The sequence below is a fragment of the Lynx canadensis genome, chromosome B2, assembly GCF_007474595.2.
Source record: "Lynx canadensis isolate LIC74 chromosome B2, mLynCan4.pri.v2, whole genome shotgun sequence".
Classification (NCBI taxonomy): domain Eukaryota; kingdom Metazoa; phylum Chordata; class Mammalia; order Carnivora; family Felidae; genus Lynx; species Lynx canadensis.
This window is the reverse complement of record NC_044307.1, coordinates 30,747,501-30,765,504: the sequence shown is the minus strand read 5'-3', so window position 1 is coordinate 30,765,504 and position 18,004 is coordinate 30,747,501. Positions and strand designations below refer to the sequence as shown.

General features: G+C 49.8%; 2 protein-coding genes across 3 annotated transcripts; both read right to left on the bottom strand.

The window, feature by feature from the left end:
- Window positions 1–16: 16 nt before the first annotated feature.
- TNF (tumor necrosis factor) lies at window positions 17–2,994 on the bottom strand. The gene is made up of 4 exons (XM_030315059.1): window positions 2,549–2,994; window positions 1,947–1,992; window positions 1,715–1,762; window positions 17–1,385 (listed from the first exon to the last, which is right to left on the bottom strand). Exons 1-4 carry the CDS (start codon window positions 2,732–2,734, stop codon window positions 964–966), a joined length of 702 nt encoding a protein of 233 aa, XP_030170919.1. The 5' UTR covers window positions 2,735–2,994; the 3' UTR covers window positions 17–963.
- A 1,521-nt stretch (window positions 2,995–4,515) lies between these two features.
- LTA (lymphotoxin alpha) lies at window positions 4,516–17,278 on the bottom strand. 2 transcript variants are annotated; one of them, XM_030315060.1, is made up of 5 exons: window positions 17,049–17,278; window positions 6,491–6,657; window positions 5,977–6,084; window positions 5,786–5,891; window positions 4,516–5,542 (listed from the first exon to the last, which is right to left on the bottom strand). In XM_030315060.1, exons 3-5 carry the CDS (start codon window positions 6,073–6,075, stop codon window positions 5,130–5,132), a joined length of 618 nt encoding a protein of 205 aa, XP_030170920.1. In that variant the 5' UTR covers window positions 6,076–6,084; window positions 6,491–6,657; window positions 17,049–17,278; the 3' UTR covers window positions 4,516–5,129. The 2 variants fall into 2 exon arrangements, with proteins under 2 accessions (XP_030170920.1, XP_030170921.1); XM_030315061.1 differs by lacking the exon at window positions 17,049–17,278 and having other exon boundaries at window positions 6,491–7,940.
- Between the last annotated feature and the right edge of the window lie 726 nt (window positions 17,279–18,004).

Genomic DNA, 18,004 nt, shown 5'->3' with positions numbered 1-18,004 from the left:
ACTGGGTTCAGGGATCTTTTTTTTTTTTTTTTAACTTTTATTCACATTTATTTTATGGGTTCAGGGATCTTAAGCCATGTAGAGAGAGAGAGAGAGGGGACTTCAGGGAGTGGCTCCCCACCCCCAAGGAGAAGCAGCCGCAGAATTAATGCCAACAAAGAGACCATGTGTCTTTTCTAGGTACATTTTATTTCTCGCCACTGAACAGTAGGGCGGTTACAGACATAACTCCCCTGGGGAGCAGAGGTTCAGTGATGTAGCGACAGTCAGTCACCAAATCAGCGTTAATTAGACAACTCGATCAGATAAATATTTTTAAAAATATATAAGCAAAAGGAGGCACAGAGGCCAGGAGGCCAGGAGGGAAGAGCCTAGAGTTCAGCTCCGTTTTCACAGAAAACATGTCCGAGTCAAGGCAGCCCCTTCATTTGGTCTCCCAGGACACCCCAACCTCCCAAATAAATACATTCATCAGTAAATAAATAAATAATAAATAAATAATAAATAATCACTAGTGCAAATATAAATAGAGGGAGCTGGCCCCATGAGGGAGGGGCTGGGCTTTCCATCTCAGGGAAGAGTCTGGAAACATCTGAAGAAAGGGGGGCCTGAGGTCCACTCATGTCAAGTTGTAGGTGAGATCTTCTTAAGGGATGTGCTGAAGTGTCTGGCCAGAAAGGTTCCCTGACCCCCGAATTCCAGGTGTCTCAGATTGCGTTGAGGGATCCAAACCTGAGATCTCCAGTGAATGCTGGAAACCCCAGTTTGAATTCTTGCTGGTGGCCAATGCTCCAAAGTCCAGGTCCCTGGATCTTAGGTTTCTAAGTGTTGTTATTTAAAGTTCTAAGCTTGGGGCCCAGCCCTGAGCCCCGAATTCTCTTTCTAAGCCAGAAGGGGATGAGGGGGTCAGAAGGAGCAGATAACAAAGGAGTTGAGGTGGGCAAGGATGGCTGTCCGGCCCCCTCACAGGGCAATGATTCCAAAGTAGACTTGCCCAGACTCGGCAAAGTCAAGATAGTTAGGCAGATTGATCTCAGCGCTGAGTCGATCACCCTTCTCCAGTTGGAAGACCCCTCCCAGGTAGATGGGCTCATACCAGGGCTTGGCCTCAGCCCCCTCTGGGGTCTCCCTCTGGCAAGGGCTCTTGATGGCAGAGAGGAGGTTGACCTTGGTCTGGTAGGAAACGGCAAAGCGGCTGATGGTGTGGGTGAGGAGCACATGTGTGGAAGGACATCCTTGGCCCGTGAAGAGGACCTGGGAGTAGATGAGGTACAGCCCGTCTGAGGGCACCTTCAGCTGGTTGTCTGTCAGCTCCACACCATTGGCCAGGAGGGCATTGGCACGCCGGCTCAGCCACTGGAGTTGCCCTTCAGCTTCGGGGTTTGCTGGAGGGAAGGAGAGAAGGAGGGAGGGGTAAGTCAGTGTGACCCTGTCAGTTCCACTCTCCACATCCTGGCCCTCAAGTTCTGCCCCCCCCCACATCCGGTTCCTGTCCCCTCTGTCTGTCCTCCCACGTCTCATGTGGCCATGAGGTTCTGAGTGTCCCCCTCAAGGCCTGTGCTCTTCCTTCACTCTCTCCTTGAGCTCAGTGAGTCCTTCTCATATCATCTCCAAGGCCTGGGCTCAGCCTTCAGCCTGGGCTCAGCCCCCAAATCCTAGCCCTCTATGTCCCACCTGCTTCGCCATCCTCCAGCTACAGCCTCAGAAGTCTTACCTACTACATGGGCTACTGGCTTGTCACTCGGAGTTCGAGAAGATGATCCTGAGGAGGAAAGAGGAAAGAAAAAGGTGAGACCCTTACGCTTCCTGGAAAATATCCCACTTTGACTTCCATTCCTCCTCCCCTCAAACCCAAACTCTGAATTTCCCCCTCTGCTGCTATCCCAGGACTAACCTCCACCCTCACCCAAGCCCAGAACCAGGAGAGAAGCTTTGGAGACACTTACTGAGTGTCTGGGGCAGAGGGTTGATTAGTTGCAGGCCATGTGGGAGCTGTTGGGGAGAAGGAGGAGGTTTAGCAACAGAACAAGTTACCCCTAACCGAGAAACAGCTAGGTTGTTTATGCAGCTCATACTCTGGTTCTCTCTCTCCGTTCATCGATTGATTCATCCATTCATTCATTCAACAGCACTTTCACTGTCTTCCACGTGACAGACATCTGTCTGTCTTTCCTTATCTCTTTCTTCACCTCTTTCCTTATCTCTCTCATATCGCCCACATCATTGTGTCTCGCATCTTTATTCCCATCTCTCAACCCACACCCCACATCTCTCCACACATCTCTCTCTCTCTCTCTCTCTCTCTCTGTCTGTCTATGTGTGTGCTCATTCATTCATTCAAGAAGTGCTTAGAGAGCACCTTTGGTGTGCTCCGTCCCTTCTCTCTTCATCGCTCTCCGCATCTCTTTCTGCCTCCCCATCTTTCTCCATGTTTTCTCTCTCACCCATCCCCATCAGCACACCTCCTTCCCCCACCCCATTTCTTGCCCTCCTGCTCTCCCATTTCTCTCTGGGTAGGAGAATGAGCCAAGTCTGGTGTGGCACTCACCTCTTCCCTCTGGGGGCCGATCACTCCAAAGTGCAGCAGGCAGAAGAGTGTGGTGGCTCCTGCGACGAGGAGGAAGGAGAAGAGGCTGAGGCACAAGCACCTTCTGGAGCCCTGGGGGCCCCCTGCCTTCTTGGGGAGTGCCTCCTCGGCCAGCTCCACGTCCCGGATCATGCTTTCAGTGCTCATGGCGTTCTTCCCAGGGGGCTCAAGTCCAGCTGGGTGATGGTAGAGCCCTAAGGCAGCGTGTGTGAGAGGGAGAGAATCAATCGCCTGGCTGCTTGTCTGGGGGTGTGTCGTCTGAGATGTTATTTCCGAGGGGGTCTGGAGTTGCTTCTGTCTCTCTCCTGGCTGGTCCCCTGGTGTCTTCGCTGAGGAAGCTTCTGCTGACTGGGTGTGCAGACAGCTGCATTTATATACCCACAGGGCAAGAGGAGGGCGGGGAAAGCTCTCATTCAACCAGCGGAAAACTTCCTTGGTGGAGAAACCCATGAGCTCATCTGGAGGAAGCGGTAGTGGGCCCTACACCTTCTGTCTCGGTTTCTTCTCCATCGCGGGGGTGGGGGTTTGGAAAGTTGGGGACACCCAGGCATCGAGGATACTTCCTATCCGCCCCACTCGGATTCTGAGGGAGGCTTGGTGCATACGTAGGACCCTGGAGGCTGGACCCCAGTTTCCCACTGCCCCCAATTCCCTCCATTTTTTTTTCTTGAGGATCATGTCCATGGCCTGTTTCCCTCTGATTTCCAGACAGGACTTAGGTAGGTGTAGAGCTAGAAAGGGGAAGGACTTCAGAAAGCAGAGTCCTTGGTGGGGAGAAACCTGGCAGGGGGGATGGTTTAGGGGGGAAAGTTGTGTTGGGTCCTGAGACATGTGTTTGGGTCCCTGGGGGAAAAAGAAGCTTGAGAGAAGGGAGCTTGAGAGAAGGCTGGAGATGTGAATAGGGGTCTCTGAAAGGGCTGGGGAGGGGGCGGTAAATAGCAGGGACATGCCTGGGACAGCCCCAGTGGGAGTGAAAGCAACCCTGGGAATTCACGAACCCCAGGAGGGCAGGCCTTCTCCTTTCATTCTGACCAGGAACTCAGCAGTGATAGTTTCATTCTTGGCTTCCAAGGGAATCTGGAGCCCTGACTTTTTAAAAAAAATTTTTAATGTTTATTTTTGAGAGAGAGACAGAGAGACAGAGTATGAATGGGGAGAGAGCAGAGAGAGAGAGAGAGACAGACAGAATCCAAAGCAGGCTCCAAGCTCTGAGCTGCTAGCGCAGAACCTTATGAGGGGCTCGAACTCACGAACTGTGAGATCATGACCAGAGCTGAAGTTGGACGCTTAACTGACTGAGCCACCCAGGCGTCCCTGAAGCCCTGACTTTTGCATGAAGCCCCCATCCCTCAGAGCCCCTGTGTGGGGCCATGTATCCCAAAGAACTCCAACTCCCTCCAGATTTCTGGAGGTAGCCCTAGCCCTCAGAGCCCCTCTGTATCACCTTGTCCCCTAAAGTGTCCCCTGGGTGCCCCCCCCCCCCCCCCCTTGGGGGCTCTCCCACTCCTCAGGGCCCTTGTACAGCCATGTCTTCCAGAGGATCCCCATGTCCACCCCCATGGTCCTGAACACCTTTGGTGTGATCACTTCTCCCTAGAGGCCTCCTGTAACCCCCTTTCCTCAGAGCCTCGACATGTGGCCGCATCTGCCAGTGGCCCCCCTGACCTCCACTCCTCCAGACCTTGGACCCCCATGTTTCCCTTTTCTTCCCAGCTTATCCTTTGGTTTCCCTGCAATATCTCTGGTTGCCTCACCTCTATGACTTTACCACATTCCCCCAGAGCTCCTTAGGCCCCTTTATCTCCTTGTATGCCCACAGTTCCTGTCTCTTCGGGGGCCTCTGTCCTCCTTCCATCCCTTAGAGACCTGGGAAATTTTCCCCTCCCAGACAGACAGACATAGACAGCATTTCAGAGAAAAGAGGTTTATTGGGCTTCATTGAAGGTGCAGATGTCTCCTCATGGGGTGTCTAGTCAAGCAGTGGCTGGATCTTAAGAGTCTCTTGCTTCCTTCTAGAGCTCCCCGGTGTCTCAGATTCACTTGTTTTCTCTCTCACTGGATTATCCTTATGCTGATGTTCTCTGGCTCTTCATCTCTTGGGTGTATCTCTCTCTCTCTCTCTTCTGATGGCCCTCTATTATTCCCTTCCCTCCATCCTCCATAAATAAATAATTTAATTTTTTCCCTTTATAAATAATCCCCCCTCCCCTGCCTCCTGTCATCCACTCAAGCTTCTCCATGTGTCTGCCCCCTCCACGTGCAGGGCCAGGCCTTCCTTAGATGGGCAGGACAGATGAAGAGCTCTGGGTGGGAATTTCTAGGCAGACTTGAAATCCTCAGCCTCGCATTGGTGTAGTTCAGGCGGGTGTGGTCCCCCAGGCTGCCTAGAATTCCTTCTTTGGAAGCTCCAGGTAACATGAGCAGGGGAGACTTGAGACGCGTGGAATGGTCGAAAGAGGTGTGGTGACACCCTTGAAGTGGTCAGCACGGAGGCAAAATGGGAGAAGGTCTTGAAACCAATTAATTTTCTTTCTGGAGATTTCTACAGAGCAAACGCTCCAAAGAAGACACTACTGGGGCTGAGGAGTAGGTGGGAGATGCCATCTGTGTGAGTGGATAGCTGATCTCCCTGGGTGAGCAGGAACACAGCTCCCTGGTACACAGAGCGCACCCAAGGTCCCTGTGGCCCTGGGCACACGGACTTCTGAGCACTGAGGAGAGGCACGTGGAAGGGGTACTGGGAGGAGAAGAGCTGGACCTCATGGGCCAGGTAGAGAGGGGTCGGGGTGGCCTTGGGGAAGCAGCCTTCCCCAGAGAAGACCACCTGAGAGTAGACAAAGTAGAGGCCACTGGTGGGGACCAGGAGGGAATTGTTGCTCAAGGAGAAGCCATGGCGGAGGAAGGCACGATCTGTGTTTGCTCTCCAGCGCAGTGAGTTCTGGGTGCTGGGGTCTCCTAGGAAGAGCCATAGGGGATGGGAGAGGTCAAGAAGCTGGGGGTCAGCAGTCTTAATCCCTGAGGAAGTAGGTGCTGGACTGGGTTCCTGGGGGGATGGTTGGGAGGACAGATGGGAGAGGGATGCCCCTGTTTTGGGAGGTGGAGAAAGTTGGGGGAGGGGTGCGGTAGATGCTTGGTTCCTTGAGGGGGTGTAGGAGGAGAGCTGGGGACTATGTGTCTGGAGGGCCAGATGGTGTTTACCAATAAGATGAGCAGCAGGTTTGAGGGTGCCTTGTGCGAAGTGCTTCTGAGGGTGCTGATAGGTAGTCCGGGCAGCTGAGGGTGAGATGCCAACACCAGGAAGCCCCTAGGGGAGAAGACGGACGAGGATGGCTCTAGGGCCCAAAGATGGGCTGGGCCACCCCTGCTGCCCCGTTCTCCTGCTGCCTCACCTGGGCCTCAGGCGGCAGGGCCAGCAGCAGCCCCAGAAGGAGGAGCAGGAGGGGGGCGCTGCACACCCGCAGGAGGTAGAGCCTTCCAGGTGGTGTCATGGGGAGAACCTGCGGGGGGGAGAGAGACAGTGAGTGGGGCGGGGCAAGGTGCAGACGACGGCCTCCTGCCTGCCCGCGGAGAGACAGCCATCTGAGAGACAGGGCAAAACGGATAAGAGAAGGGGACAAGATGCAGTCAGGGAAACCCCAAGGTGAGCAGGGGGAGACAGAAAGAGAAACAGAGACACGGGAAGGGAACAGAGAGGACTCGTGGCAGAAACAGAGAAGGTGTGATAGAGACAGGGAGAAAATGACTGATGAAGAGTCGGAGGGAGGAGAAACCAAAACCAAACCCACCAAGGCCCAGCCTCAGGCAGGAGGTACAGGAGGGGGGCCGGGGCGCAGGCGGAGGGGCAGAGTGCCCAGGGGAGTCCACCCCCCGGCAGCCCAAGGAGACGGGGCGGGAGAGTCTCACCTGCTCTGTGGGGCCCCTGGGCCCGGACGCCTGGGTCCCTTTATAGAGGAAGCTGCAGTGGCAGCGTGGCAGGCGGCGGGCGGGTTCTAGGCCCCGGCTGGGCCCGGGGAAGCCCCCAGGGCTTAGAAGATGCTGCTGTTTCAGTCGAAGGCAGGAAAGGCTGAGGCCTAGGAGTGAACCGCAGGCTGGGGGCTCAGACGACTGAGTTCTGGGAAAGGGAGTGGGGTCAGGGGAACCGTGGGCTGGGAGGGGCAGGGAGCAGGGTCAGGCTTAGGAGTTCCAGGGAAGGGACGGACAGTCAATTCGGAGAGGAGGGGGGAGCAGCTGGGGCGTGGGCTGGAGGCCCGGTTCCCTGAAGAGCGATTATATATAACACCTCTGCACCCTTGGTTGATTACAGGCTACTCTCTGTGCCCATTTCCTCCTCTGATGCCCCCATCCTTGTCCCAAACAGCTCAACTCACACTTGTCCCAGTATGTGGACTTTCCTGGTCATCTGGCAGGTTTTATATCAAGAAGTTCCATGATCTACCCCCTTGCCTGGGACATTCTGGTTTATGCCTGCCGTCCTGGTGAAAATGTTCATGGATCTCCCTTTTGCTCTCAGAAGTGTCCTCGTTTGGAAGATAAATGTTATGGTTCCCCTTCTCAGAGATGTCGTCACGTACTCACATACGATGAGGTCTCCTCTCACTGCGGAGGGATGTCTTCTACCTTATCTCCACCTTAGGCAGCCCCCCCACAGATCAGATTTGTATAACCCCAAACAAACACACACTCCGGGATCAAGGAATGTAGCAACTTCTGAAGTTCTCTACAGGGAAGACTTTGGAGGGTGGTGAGGGGCTGGAGGGTGGTGAGCTAGGGTAAGGTGGGGACAACCACAGGACTTGTCTCGAAGCTGCATTTGCAGAACCAGTATTCTGTTTTAAAATTGTTAAAGATTTCCCCTTTTTAACTTGGGTGCAGTAAGCTGCACACCTCTTAAATTTACAGCCTGTTGAACATTTCCATCTGCTGATAGCCATGTAGCCACCATATTTTTCAGATCCCCAGAAGGTTCTCTCATGCCCCCTCCCAGGTGATACCCTCCAAAGATAACCAACCATTTTCTGGTCACCATTGATTAGTTGTTCCTGCTTTTGTATCGTATAAATGAAGTCACACAGAATGTACTGGTTTGGGTTTAGCTTTTTTCACTCAACATGATGTTTGTGAGATTCATCCATGTGGTTGCATGTATCAGTAGTGGCTGGTTTCTTTGTTTCTCATTATGATGTCATGGTCTATTGTGTGAATATGCTCTAATTTATTTACTCACTCTTCTGTGGACGGACATTTGGTTTGTTTCTAGTTGTTGGCTACTATGAAAGATATTGATATGAACATTCTTTTGTTTTTATTATTTTTTTTTATTTTTGTGAGAGAGAGAAAGTTCGAGCAGTGGAGGGGCAGAGAGAGAGAGGGGGAGAAGAGGGAATCCCAAGCAGGGTCCTCACTGTTAGCGCAGAGCCCGACGCGAGGCTTGAACCCACGAACCGTGAGATCGTGACCTGAGCTGAAGTCAGACGCTGAACCGACGGAGTCACCCAGGCACCCCTATATGAGCACTTTTATACATGAGCCAGTTTTCACTTAATTTGTAAGTATGAAAAGCAAGATTTCTAAAGATGATTTTATCCATGTTTCATAAGATTGAGAAAATAACAATCTGCTATGTCAAATATCATCATTATTTTTATTATTTAAAAAAGTTAAAAAATTTTTACGTTTGTTTATTTTTGAGAGAGAGACAGAGCATGAGCAGGGGAGGGGCAGAGAGAGAGGGAGACATGGAACCTGAAGCAGGTTCCAGGCTCTGAGCTGTCAGCAGAGAGCCTGATGGGGGCTCGAACCCACAAACTGCAAGATCATGACCTGAACTGAAGTTGGACCCTTAACTGACTAAGCCACCCAGGCACCCCCCTTATTATATTTTTTTAGGTTCATTTATTCTGAGAGAGAGATGAGGGAGGGGAAGAGAGAGAGGGAGAGAGAGAATCCCAAGCAGGCTCTGCACCATCCGCGCAGAGCCTGATGCAGGGCTTGAACCCACAAACTGAGATCATGATCTGAGCTGAAACCGAGAGTCGGATGCTTAACTGACTGAGTGACCCAGGCACCCCAACTATCATTATTTTTGTTGATGTTGTTATGCTTTCATTTTGGGGGTTTTGAATGGCTAAAGCCCTCCCTCTGTGGCATTGGGCATATTGCTGTTCTCCTCTGGCACAAAGTTTCTGAGTGGTCTGGGGTCCTGTGACAGGCACGTAAGTAACATTCAGGGTGTGTATGATTCATTGCTCCTGTTTTCCTCCGCTTTGCTTTTCATGCCTTCCAAACTCATCTATTATTTCTTTTCACTCTCCTTTTGCCTCTTTGCCTTTCTCTGGATTTCACAAACATTTCCTGAGTACCTTGCACAAGGCAATGAGGATGCAGACGCAAAAGACAGTCCCCTGGCCTCTGGGAGCTCAAAGATCCGTGCAGAAGACAGGAAGGTTACCAGATCATTACAACAAAGTGTGTCGGTGGGCAGCCCACAGAAAAGCCATCAAACTTGGCCTGGGGGAGGGGTGTCAGGCATTAAGTGTTGAGGGAAAGAAGATGGCGAGGAGTATTCCAGATGGAGGGAACGGTATGTGCAAGGACTGGAGGTAAAAAAGTATGAAGTATGCCAAGAGGTGCAATTGGGTACAAATGGAGCAGAGAAGAGGCTTGGGAGGTAAGCTGAGAATACATTCTGAAGGGTTTAAAACCAAGAAAAGAAGTTTTGTTTCTTTCTAATTATAATGGGGAGCCACCAACAATTTTTATTTTTTCTTTTTTAAGTGTTTTATTTTGTATTTATTTTTTTGCACTTATTTTGTATTTATTTTGTATTTTTGTATTTATTTTTGTATTTATTTTGTATTTATTTTTTTAATGCTTTATTTTTTGGGCACCTGGGTGGCTCAGTCAGTTAAGCGTCTGACTTCGGCTCAGGTCATGATCTCATGGCTTGTGGGCTCGAACCTCGTGTTGGACCCTGTGCTAACAGCTGGGAGCCTGGAGCCTGCTTCCCATTCTGTGTCTCCCCCTTTCTGTCCCTCCCCTGCTCGCACTCTCTTTCTCTCTCAAAAATAAACAAAAAATAGGGGCGCCTGGGTGGCTCAGTCGGTTGAGCATCCAACTTCAGCTCAGGTCACGATCTCGTGGTCTGTGGGTTCGAGCCCTGCGTCTGGCTCTGTGCTGACAGCTTGGAGCCTGTTTTGGATTCTGTGTCTCCTTCTCTCTCTGCCCCTCCCCCATTCATGCTCTGTCTCTCTCTGTCTCAAGAATAAATAAACGTTAAAAAATTTTTTACAAAAAATAATAAATATTTATTTGATTTTTGAGAGAGAGAGAGAGAACGAGAGCAAGAGGGGGAGGGGCAGAGAGAGAGGGAGACAGAGGATCCAAAATGGAGCCACCGACATTTTTAAGTGAGACAGGGACTCACGCAGATTGGTACCTCAGAAAAATGAGTCTGGGAGCTGCATGAAGAATGGACTGGGGTATGGGAGTTAGGGGGCTGGAGGCAAAACCAGAAGTGGAGCCTTGTTAGGAGAGTTGTGCAATAACCTAGGAAGGAGATACAAGAGGCAGCAGCAGGAGGATGGAAAGGAGAGGTTTTTTTTTTTTTTGTTAATGTTTATTTTAGAGAGAGAGACAGACAGACAGAGAGAGCGTGAGAGGGGAAGGGGAAGAGAGAGAGGGAGACATAGAATCTGAAGCAGGCTCCAGGCCCTGAGCTGTCAGCACAGAGCCTGACGTGGGGCTCGAACTCATGAATGGTGAGATCATGACCTGAGTCGAAGTCGGATGCTCAACAGACTGAGCCACCCAGGCGCCCCAGGAGGAGAGTTTTTGAGGCATAATCTGCAGGTCTTGGTGGCTGACCAGATGTGATGGAGGAAGAGAAGCCACAGATGCTCCTTTTAAATATCTCGTCAATATGTTGGCTGGTTCTTATTCTTTTAACCTATTCTCTCTTATGTCCCTGCTCTTTTCCTTTTCTCTGTGTCCCTTTTCCTCTGCGTTCCTTTTTCTTCTTGTCTCCTTCTGCCTCTCCGATGGTAGGAGCCAATGGACTAAGAGACCTCATTTATATTAAAATATAAAACAATGTTGCAATTAATGATGAGAAACTGAGAAAGGGAGAAACAGGTCAGAGAGGAAGACTGGGGCATTGAGGGATAAAAAGGGGAAGGTGAGAAGGAGTGATGGGGAGACATGAGAGACAGAGAGGAAGGAAGGGCAAGAACTGGGCTGAGGCTCAGTGTCACGGGCATTTGTGATGTGCTGAAGGGCGCTCCTTGCGATGGGCCAATCTTGGTTTCAATCTCAGTTTCGGAGGTTGTGTGAAATTCGGTTTCTTTCTTGGGGAGGCCAGCAGTTGGTTTGGGGCTTTCCCTGGGTGGGAGGGGTGATGACTAGAGTCTTGTGCCCCAAACTCAGGGAAATACAGTCTCTACAGTGGGCTGTGGAGAAACTAGTGAAATCTCTGAGGCCTCCAAATGAAGCTGAAATGATGTTAGCTTCAAACTTGGACTTAGCCTAACCACCTAAGTTGAGATTTAATAAGTTTGACCGTAACTCAAATTTAACCTCAACCCAAATTGCAACCCAAACTCAACCCTAACCTCAAATCTAAACACATCCCAATAAATGAACCTGAAAGTAAACTTAGCCTCTAAACTAACGTAACCTTGTTTCCTATAGCTAAATCTTGAAATCTACTCATCTCCATACCTGACCCTATAGTTAAACCTGACTCTAAAGGTAAGTCCAGTCGAAGCCACAGACTTGAAGTTGAGCTTTCTCCTGTTTCACCCCATTATTTATCCATCCCTCCATTTAAGAAATTTTCATTGGGGCCCCTGGGTGGCTCAGTGGTTAAGCATCTGACTCTTGATTTTGGCTCAGGTCATGATCTCACGGTTTGTGAGTTCAAGCCCTGAGTTGGGCTCTGTGCTGACAGCGTGGAGGCTGCTTGGGATTCTCTCTCTTCCTCTCTCTCTCTGCCCCTCCCCTGCTTGGTCTCTCTTTCTCAAAATAAATAAACAAACTTTTAAAAAGTTTTCATTACGTGCTGGGCACTGTTCTAGGTAGTAGGAATATGGTGACAAACAAATCGGACATCCTAGCAAGGCAGAAAGGAAATAATACTGAAGAAGTCAGTAAGTAGTGCTATGAGGAAATAATACAGGGCATGTGATGAATGGCAGAGGACTACTTGAGACACAGTGGTCAGGAAAGTCCTAAGTAAGTGGCATTTAAGCGGAGACCCAAATTACAAGTAAAAGTGACCAGGTGAAGGTTTAGGGGAAAAGCATTCCAGGCAAAGGGAATAGCCTATTGCAAAGGCTGGAAGGTAGGAATGAGCTGGGGCTGTTGAGGAACAGAAAGGAAGCCGGTGTGGCTGGAGCAGAGAGAGAGTGGGAAACAGTGGGGGATGAGGTCAGAGAGAGGAGGCAGGAGCCAGATCACACAGGGCCATGCAAAGGGAAATAAAGCATCTGGCTTTTATTCAACCATGGGAAGCCTTTGGAAGGTGTTAGTGTGTATGTGTGTGTGTGTATTAGCAGGGGAAGGGGGGAATAGGGGATGTGGAGGAGGAGGAGGAGGGAGGCAGAGGTGATTGGATTTATATTTTTATTTTTAATTTTTTAAGTTTTATTACAAAAATGTTTTTGAGAGAGAGCCAGCTTGCACGTGCAGTCACCTGAGCAGGGGAGGGGCAGAGAGAGAGTGAAGAGGGAGAGAGAATCTCAAGCAGTTTCCACGCGAGGCATGGTGCCCCTACGTGGGGCTTGTTGAGGGGCTTGATCTCATCACTGTGAGATCATGATCTGAGCTGAAATCAAGAGTCTAACACTTAGCTGACTGAGCCACCCAGGCAGCCCTGGATTTATGTTTTTAAAAGATCCCGTGCCTAGACTGGATTGTAGGAGTAAAGAGTGAAAGCATGGACACCAGTTAGGAGGCAATCGCAGCAATAGCAGGAGAGAAGATGGTGGCAGCCATGAAAATGGAGAGAAGTAGATACATTTGGGATAATGTTTCAGGGGTAGAATTGCCAGGACTAGATGATAAATTGGATGGCAGGGGAGTGGGGGTGGAAGATGGAGAGACAGAAGTGGATTCTGATGGGATGGGAGAACCAAAAGTTCAATTCTGAATAGGTTAAGTCTAAATCTTTGGGGTAGACATCCACGTGGAGATGTCACTTGGCAGTGACATAGGAGTCTGGATTTCAGAGGCAAGGTCAGAACTAGAGAGACAACGCTGGGAGTCATCAGCATGAAGATGGCATTTAATGCCATGGAACTGGAAGGGATACCTTGTCTTGTGCATCCTCTTAACACCCCCTTCAAGGTATTTATGTTTTCCCCCTCATAATAAATGTTATGTACCTTCCATTTTAAATTCCAGAAGCAGGGACCTACCTCCTGTTTCCAGAAGCAAACCCCTCCAGGCTTTGTCGTCTTCTCCTGAACTCTCACTGGGATCTAACCTCCCTGGATTAGATTCCTTACACCACAAGGACACTTCTACCAATCAATTTCACAGTATTCTGTGGAATTCCTTAAATATTCTAATTCTCTGTTTCATTTTTGAAAGAGTCTTCCTCTGGCAGTATTTACCCTAATGATGCTCCTTCTCTTTCATGGTGAAGTCTGCTCTTTCTTCTACCCAATCACTAGGAGGCAGGGAGCAGAGGAGAGACCATGATTCTGCACCACTGATAACCTCCTTTTCTTCTCTTGAAGCCCATGCCTTTCGCATCTGCACAGCACAGTCTTCTCCACCAACATCTTTATCACACTCTTAACATCTTTATATCTAGCTCAGTTTTTCTTCGTATCTCATCCCCACCAACATCTTTAGAGAGTTCAAAACCACACAGATGAGTCTCACGCTCTGTCCTCTCAGTGCTTCAACTCTCAATTACAACAGCTCTCCAGCCTCTTTCCCTACTTTAGGCATCCATGAGCAAGGTTGTCTCTCAAACCTCAGCCTCACTTGGAAGGGCTACATCTTTGAGATCTTGAACTCTGAATTCTCCCTCTCATCACGACCACTCCGCTTTCACAACCCCAACTCTTCCCTCCCATCAAATTAGTTCTCCATTCTCACTAAGACTTCCAATCCCTCTTCTTTCCTTGTTTTCCTTGTCAATTTGGTTTAACTTGCACTGCATGGTCAAAAATTTCAACTACTTTCACCAGCACTTAAGAATCACTTGGTGTTCTACCAAGATGACCTTGAAAAACTTGACTTGGGTAAACTCAATTGTTTCATTCTTGGGGGCTTCTCCTGGGCTGCCAAACACCGCAGGAGGGCGTCATGTCACCAAAAGGGGCCGTCTGCTAATCCTGGCCATCTAATCTCAGAAAGCCCTCAGTGTTTCTTAATCCTTTCTTGATTCCCTGTTATACCCCTGCAGGCGTTGTTCTAAAAATCCGTGCCTCTTGACCTCTTTACTTTCCGTTGGTGATACTATCATCTATTTTATTGTGCTCAAGTCCTGCCAAGCTGGATCTCTTCACGTCCTTCTTTTCCTTCACTTTATTTACATCTCATCTTTCTTTTCTTCTGACTCAGAGGAGGACTCTCCTGTCCAAGGCTGATCCTTTGCACTGTGTATTCCACTTCCTCTGTCTTTACTATATTCTTTCCCCGCTTACATCTTTAGTATCTTTCTCTCTTCATGCACCTTGCTTGCATTTTACAAACATGTTTTTGTAATATTGTAATTTCTTGTAAATAAAAAAATCCTTCCCTGGACTCTGTTTTTCCTTCAAATGTCCATCCCACCTCTCACTTTCTTTTTCTGTGTGATGTCTCCACAGACTAGCCCCTTTGCCCACTTTTTTTGGGAACTGGTAAAATTTTCTTTATCTGTAAAATTCGTGGGTTGAAGCAGAGATGATTCTTAGTTATCTTCCACATTCACCATTCTATGACTTTGTACCTACCACCCCCCTTTCCTCACCTCCCACTCATTCCTCAACCTATGTAAAGTGATTTCTGCCCCTTTGGTAAGTGGAAACTGTTTTCTCAAAATTTGTAATTGTCTAGTTCCTGAACCCAAAGTATCTTTTCAACCTGCCCCTACTAGACCTCTTTGAAGAATTAGATGTGGGTGCCCTATCTCTGCTTGGCACACCCCTCCCTTGCCCTACTCCTCTTTCCCCACCTCCCCCCTTTATTGATTCTTCTTGCACCTACCATCTTCAGGGGCTCTTCTGGTTACCCTCTCTCGGGGATCCTGTCCACTCAGGGGCTCAATCTCCACTAGGAAGGGAATGATGCTCAAATCTACCCCTCCAGCTCAAACTTTTCTCTTGAGCTCCAGACCTGCTTGCCGGAAGTCTCCAACCTGAGTGTTATGTTAGCATCTCAAATTCAGCAGGCCTTCTTTGAGCACTTTATTACTCTAAGCATTACTTAGGGTAATTACCTGTAGTTGTTACTTACATATTGTTTATTTTATTAGAGTGTAAGTTCAGTGAAGGCAGTGAGTTTATTTCATTTAAACCCTTTGGGGGCGCCTGGGTGGCTCAGTCGGTTGAGTGTCCGATTTTGGCTCAGGTCATGATCTCACGGCTCGTGAGTTCAAGCCCCACATCGGGCTCTGTGCTGACAGCTCACAGCCTGGAGCCTGCTTCAGATTCTGTGCCTCCCTCTCTCTCTGCCCCTCCCCCACTCACATTCTGTCTCTGTCTCTCTCAAAAATAAATAAACATTAAAAAAATTTTTTTTAAGTAAAAAAACACCCTTTGTTTTGCAGAGTACCCTGATCCTTTCCGGCACTTAATAAAATTTTATTGATTAGGGGCACCGGGCTACTCAGTTAAGTATACAACTCTTGATTTCAGCTCAGGTCATGATCTCAGTCATAAGCTCGAGCCGAGCCCCGCATTGCGCTTTGTGCTAGGGGTGGAGTTGGCTTGGGATTCTCTCTCAAAAAAGGAATTATTGATTCAATGTCTGAAACTGAATTCCTTATCTTTTCCCTCAGCCAGGTGGCTCCTTCTAGGCGGAAGGCATCATCTTTCTAATCCCCTAGGCTCAAAACTCAGAGTCACCGAAGATTCCTCTTCCCTCAGTCCCACCATCCCAGGAGTTGTCTTGTGCTAATGACTTACCCTTTCAAAGTTTCTAAGATCTGTTCCCTCCTTTAATGCCATTGTTACTGGGGCCTAAGTGAAAGTACACAAGTTTCAGAGTAAGATGAGCTTCGTGCTAATTGCACTACTTTTTGGAAGTTCAGTACGTTTATGAGCCCTTGGTTTCTTCTTTATAATAGAGATCCACCACCCACCTTCTGAACTGTTTTGGCAGAATTACTCATGTTAGGAACATGGCAGGTGTTCACCGAAGGATAGTTGTTTTCTTCTTTACTCTTTGTCTGTAACCCCTGCAGCACTCTCCTGCTCTCTCTCTTCTGCACAGCTGTCACTATGGCACACAGGATGAAGGCCCAAATCCTTCACCTTGGCCTTCTGCGGTCCTTTCTTCAACATGTGCACACTCACACCTGTGCTTCGTCTACCTCACGACATTCATCTTTTTCCTCAATACGCCGTTTTTTTGACTCCTGGCCTAAGCTGAAGCCATTTCACTTATCTACAGAGCCTTCCCCACCCATAGAAATTGTACCTATTCACCAGCACCAGCTCAAATGCCCTCTTCCTGCTCAGAGTCCGCCGCCCCCGTGCTTTAGGATGGAACGCACCTTCCCCTTTCTGTATCCACCATGTCTTACGCTATAAGATTTACTCAGCACCCTGCCCTGAGTCACAGTTAGGTGTGGGCCTGCCTCCCCTGTGGGACTTATATTGAAGTAGGTTGGGTTTCTTTCGGCTACTTGATGCTCAGTTGAACTACACTGAATAGAGTCCCTCCCAAACCCTTTTCCTAACTTAACCCAAACCTGCCGCAACCCCAATTCCCCAACTGACACTCTTTTATCTTGCTAGTCTTGTTCCCTAATCCCGTTTTTCTAACTGAACCCCAATGCATCATCCTTCACTGAGAACTGATTCCTCCTTCCAGCTCTCAAGAGCAGATACACTCACACCTCCCCAGTGTTTCACGGGAGGCACTGAGTCATCCCTTGGGGACCCCTGGGCCTCCCTCCCTGCCCCCATCACAGTGGACAGGATGCCTGCTGCCTGGCCCCAGGGGGTCAGAGGAAGCCAAGGCCTCTAGGGCTCAGTATTTTTATCAACCTAGGAAGCAAGAGACACAGAAGCGGAAACCCTGTGGTCAGAGAAAGTGAACAGCCCTCATCTCAGGGGAACCCCCAACAGGGCCGGGGGCCAGACACCAGGGAGGGACGTTGAAAAGAAGGAGGTTTGGGGGGCCAGGTATCAGGGCTTATCTTGCTTTGGTTTTACGTAACTCTGGCAGAGGGGAAATGACTTGAAAACCAGAGAAAAATCTCCTGGAAGAGCAAATTTGGACACCAGAAGTTTCTATTGCTTACCTGTCAAGCCCCAGCTTCGGGATCCTAACCCCAACTCCCCCCCCGACAACAAACACGGGCTCTTTGCATGCCACTTCCGAAACCTCCGGCCTGTGAGAGGAACCGGACGCCTGGGTTGCTCACAGCTCGCCGGCTCTTCTCTGAATCACAGCAGCTTCCTCTCACAGGATCTTTCTCACCAGCCCTTCCTCCTCCTGCCCCATGAACAATTGCCTGGTCCCTGCGAGGCCTTGGGTCTCCGAGCTGTCTTCTCCCAGGGACTTGCGCCCACCCCGTGTGCCCCTGCTTCCACGGGCTTCCCCTCCACCTCCACGCCTGGGACTCTGAGTACATGGGGCCTCCAGATCTGAAAAATAGGTTTCTGACCCGTAAGATTCTCTGCGGTAGACCTGTGCAGACTGTACACGCCAGCGCATGCCTGTACCGTCTCTTCCTTTCACGGAGTTCCCTGTTGTGTCCTGGGGAATGGAACTGGGCTTTGGTACTGTCAACAGCTTCCTCTCCCTCCAACCCCCAGGACCTTTTTCTCAACTTCAGGAAAAGATACCTATCCGGAAAGCCAAGCCTGGACTGCCCAGAGATGAAGCCCGGGTCTGGGGTGGGGGCAGAAGCTGGGTAGAGAGGAGGATTGGGGCCCTGGAGGTAGAGAGATGGACTGAGGAGCTAGAGGGGAGATAGCCTTGGGTGTGGATCCCTGGTTGCCCAAGAGCAGACAACCCAGGTTACATAATTTGGCTCTTTCCACCTCCCTCCCCAGCTCCTAATTTTAGCAACCGAAATTCCACTCCCCCACAGGGCTCTTCCTCTGTCCGTTCTGCTTCTATCCTGTCCTCCCACAATCTCCTCATGGCCCCCAGCTCCAGCTGCCCCCAACTCAGAACGTTCGGTGACTCAGCAAAGGGAAAGCCCTGTGCCGGGGGAAGGGGGTGTTAAGTGGGGAGGAGGATGTGGTTCTG

Coding starts and splice junctions, on each gene's coding strand:
- TNF (XM_030315059.1), bottom strand. CDS start 2,734: ATGAGCACTGAAAGCATGATCCGGGACGTGGAGCTGGCCGAGGAGGCA. Junction 1,763..1,946: donor CCCTCTGCCCCAGACACTCA/GTAAGTGTCTCC, acceptor TTTCCTCCTCAG/GATCATCTTCTCGAACTCCG. Junction 1,386..1,714: donor GCCAGTAGCCCATGTAGTAG/GTAAGACTTCTG, acceptor CCTTCCCTCCAG/CAAACCCCGAAGCTGAAGGG.
- LTA (XM_030315060.1), bottom strand. CDS start 6,075: ATGACACCACCTGGAAGGCTCTACCTCCTGCGGGTGTGCAGCGCCCCC. Junction 5,892..5,976: donor CCCTGCCGCCTGAGGCCCAG/GTGAGGCAGCAG, acceptor CTTCTCCCCTAG/GGGCTTCCTGGTGTTGGCAT. Junction 5,543..5,785: donor ACCTGCTGCTCATCTTATTG/GTAAACACCATC, acceptor GGCTCTTCCTAG/GAGACCCCAGCACCCAGAAC.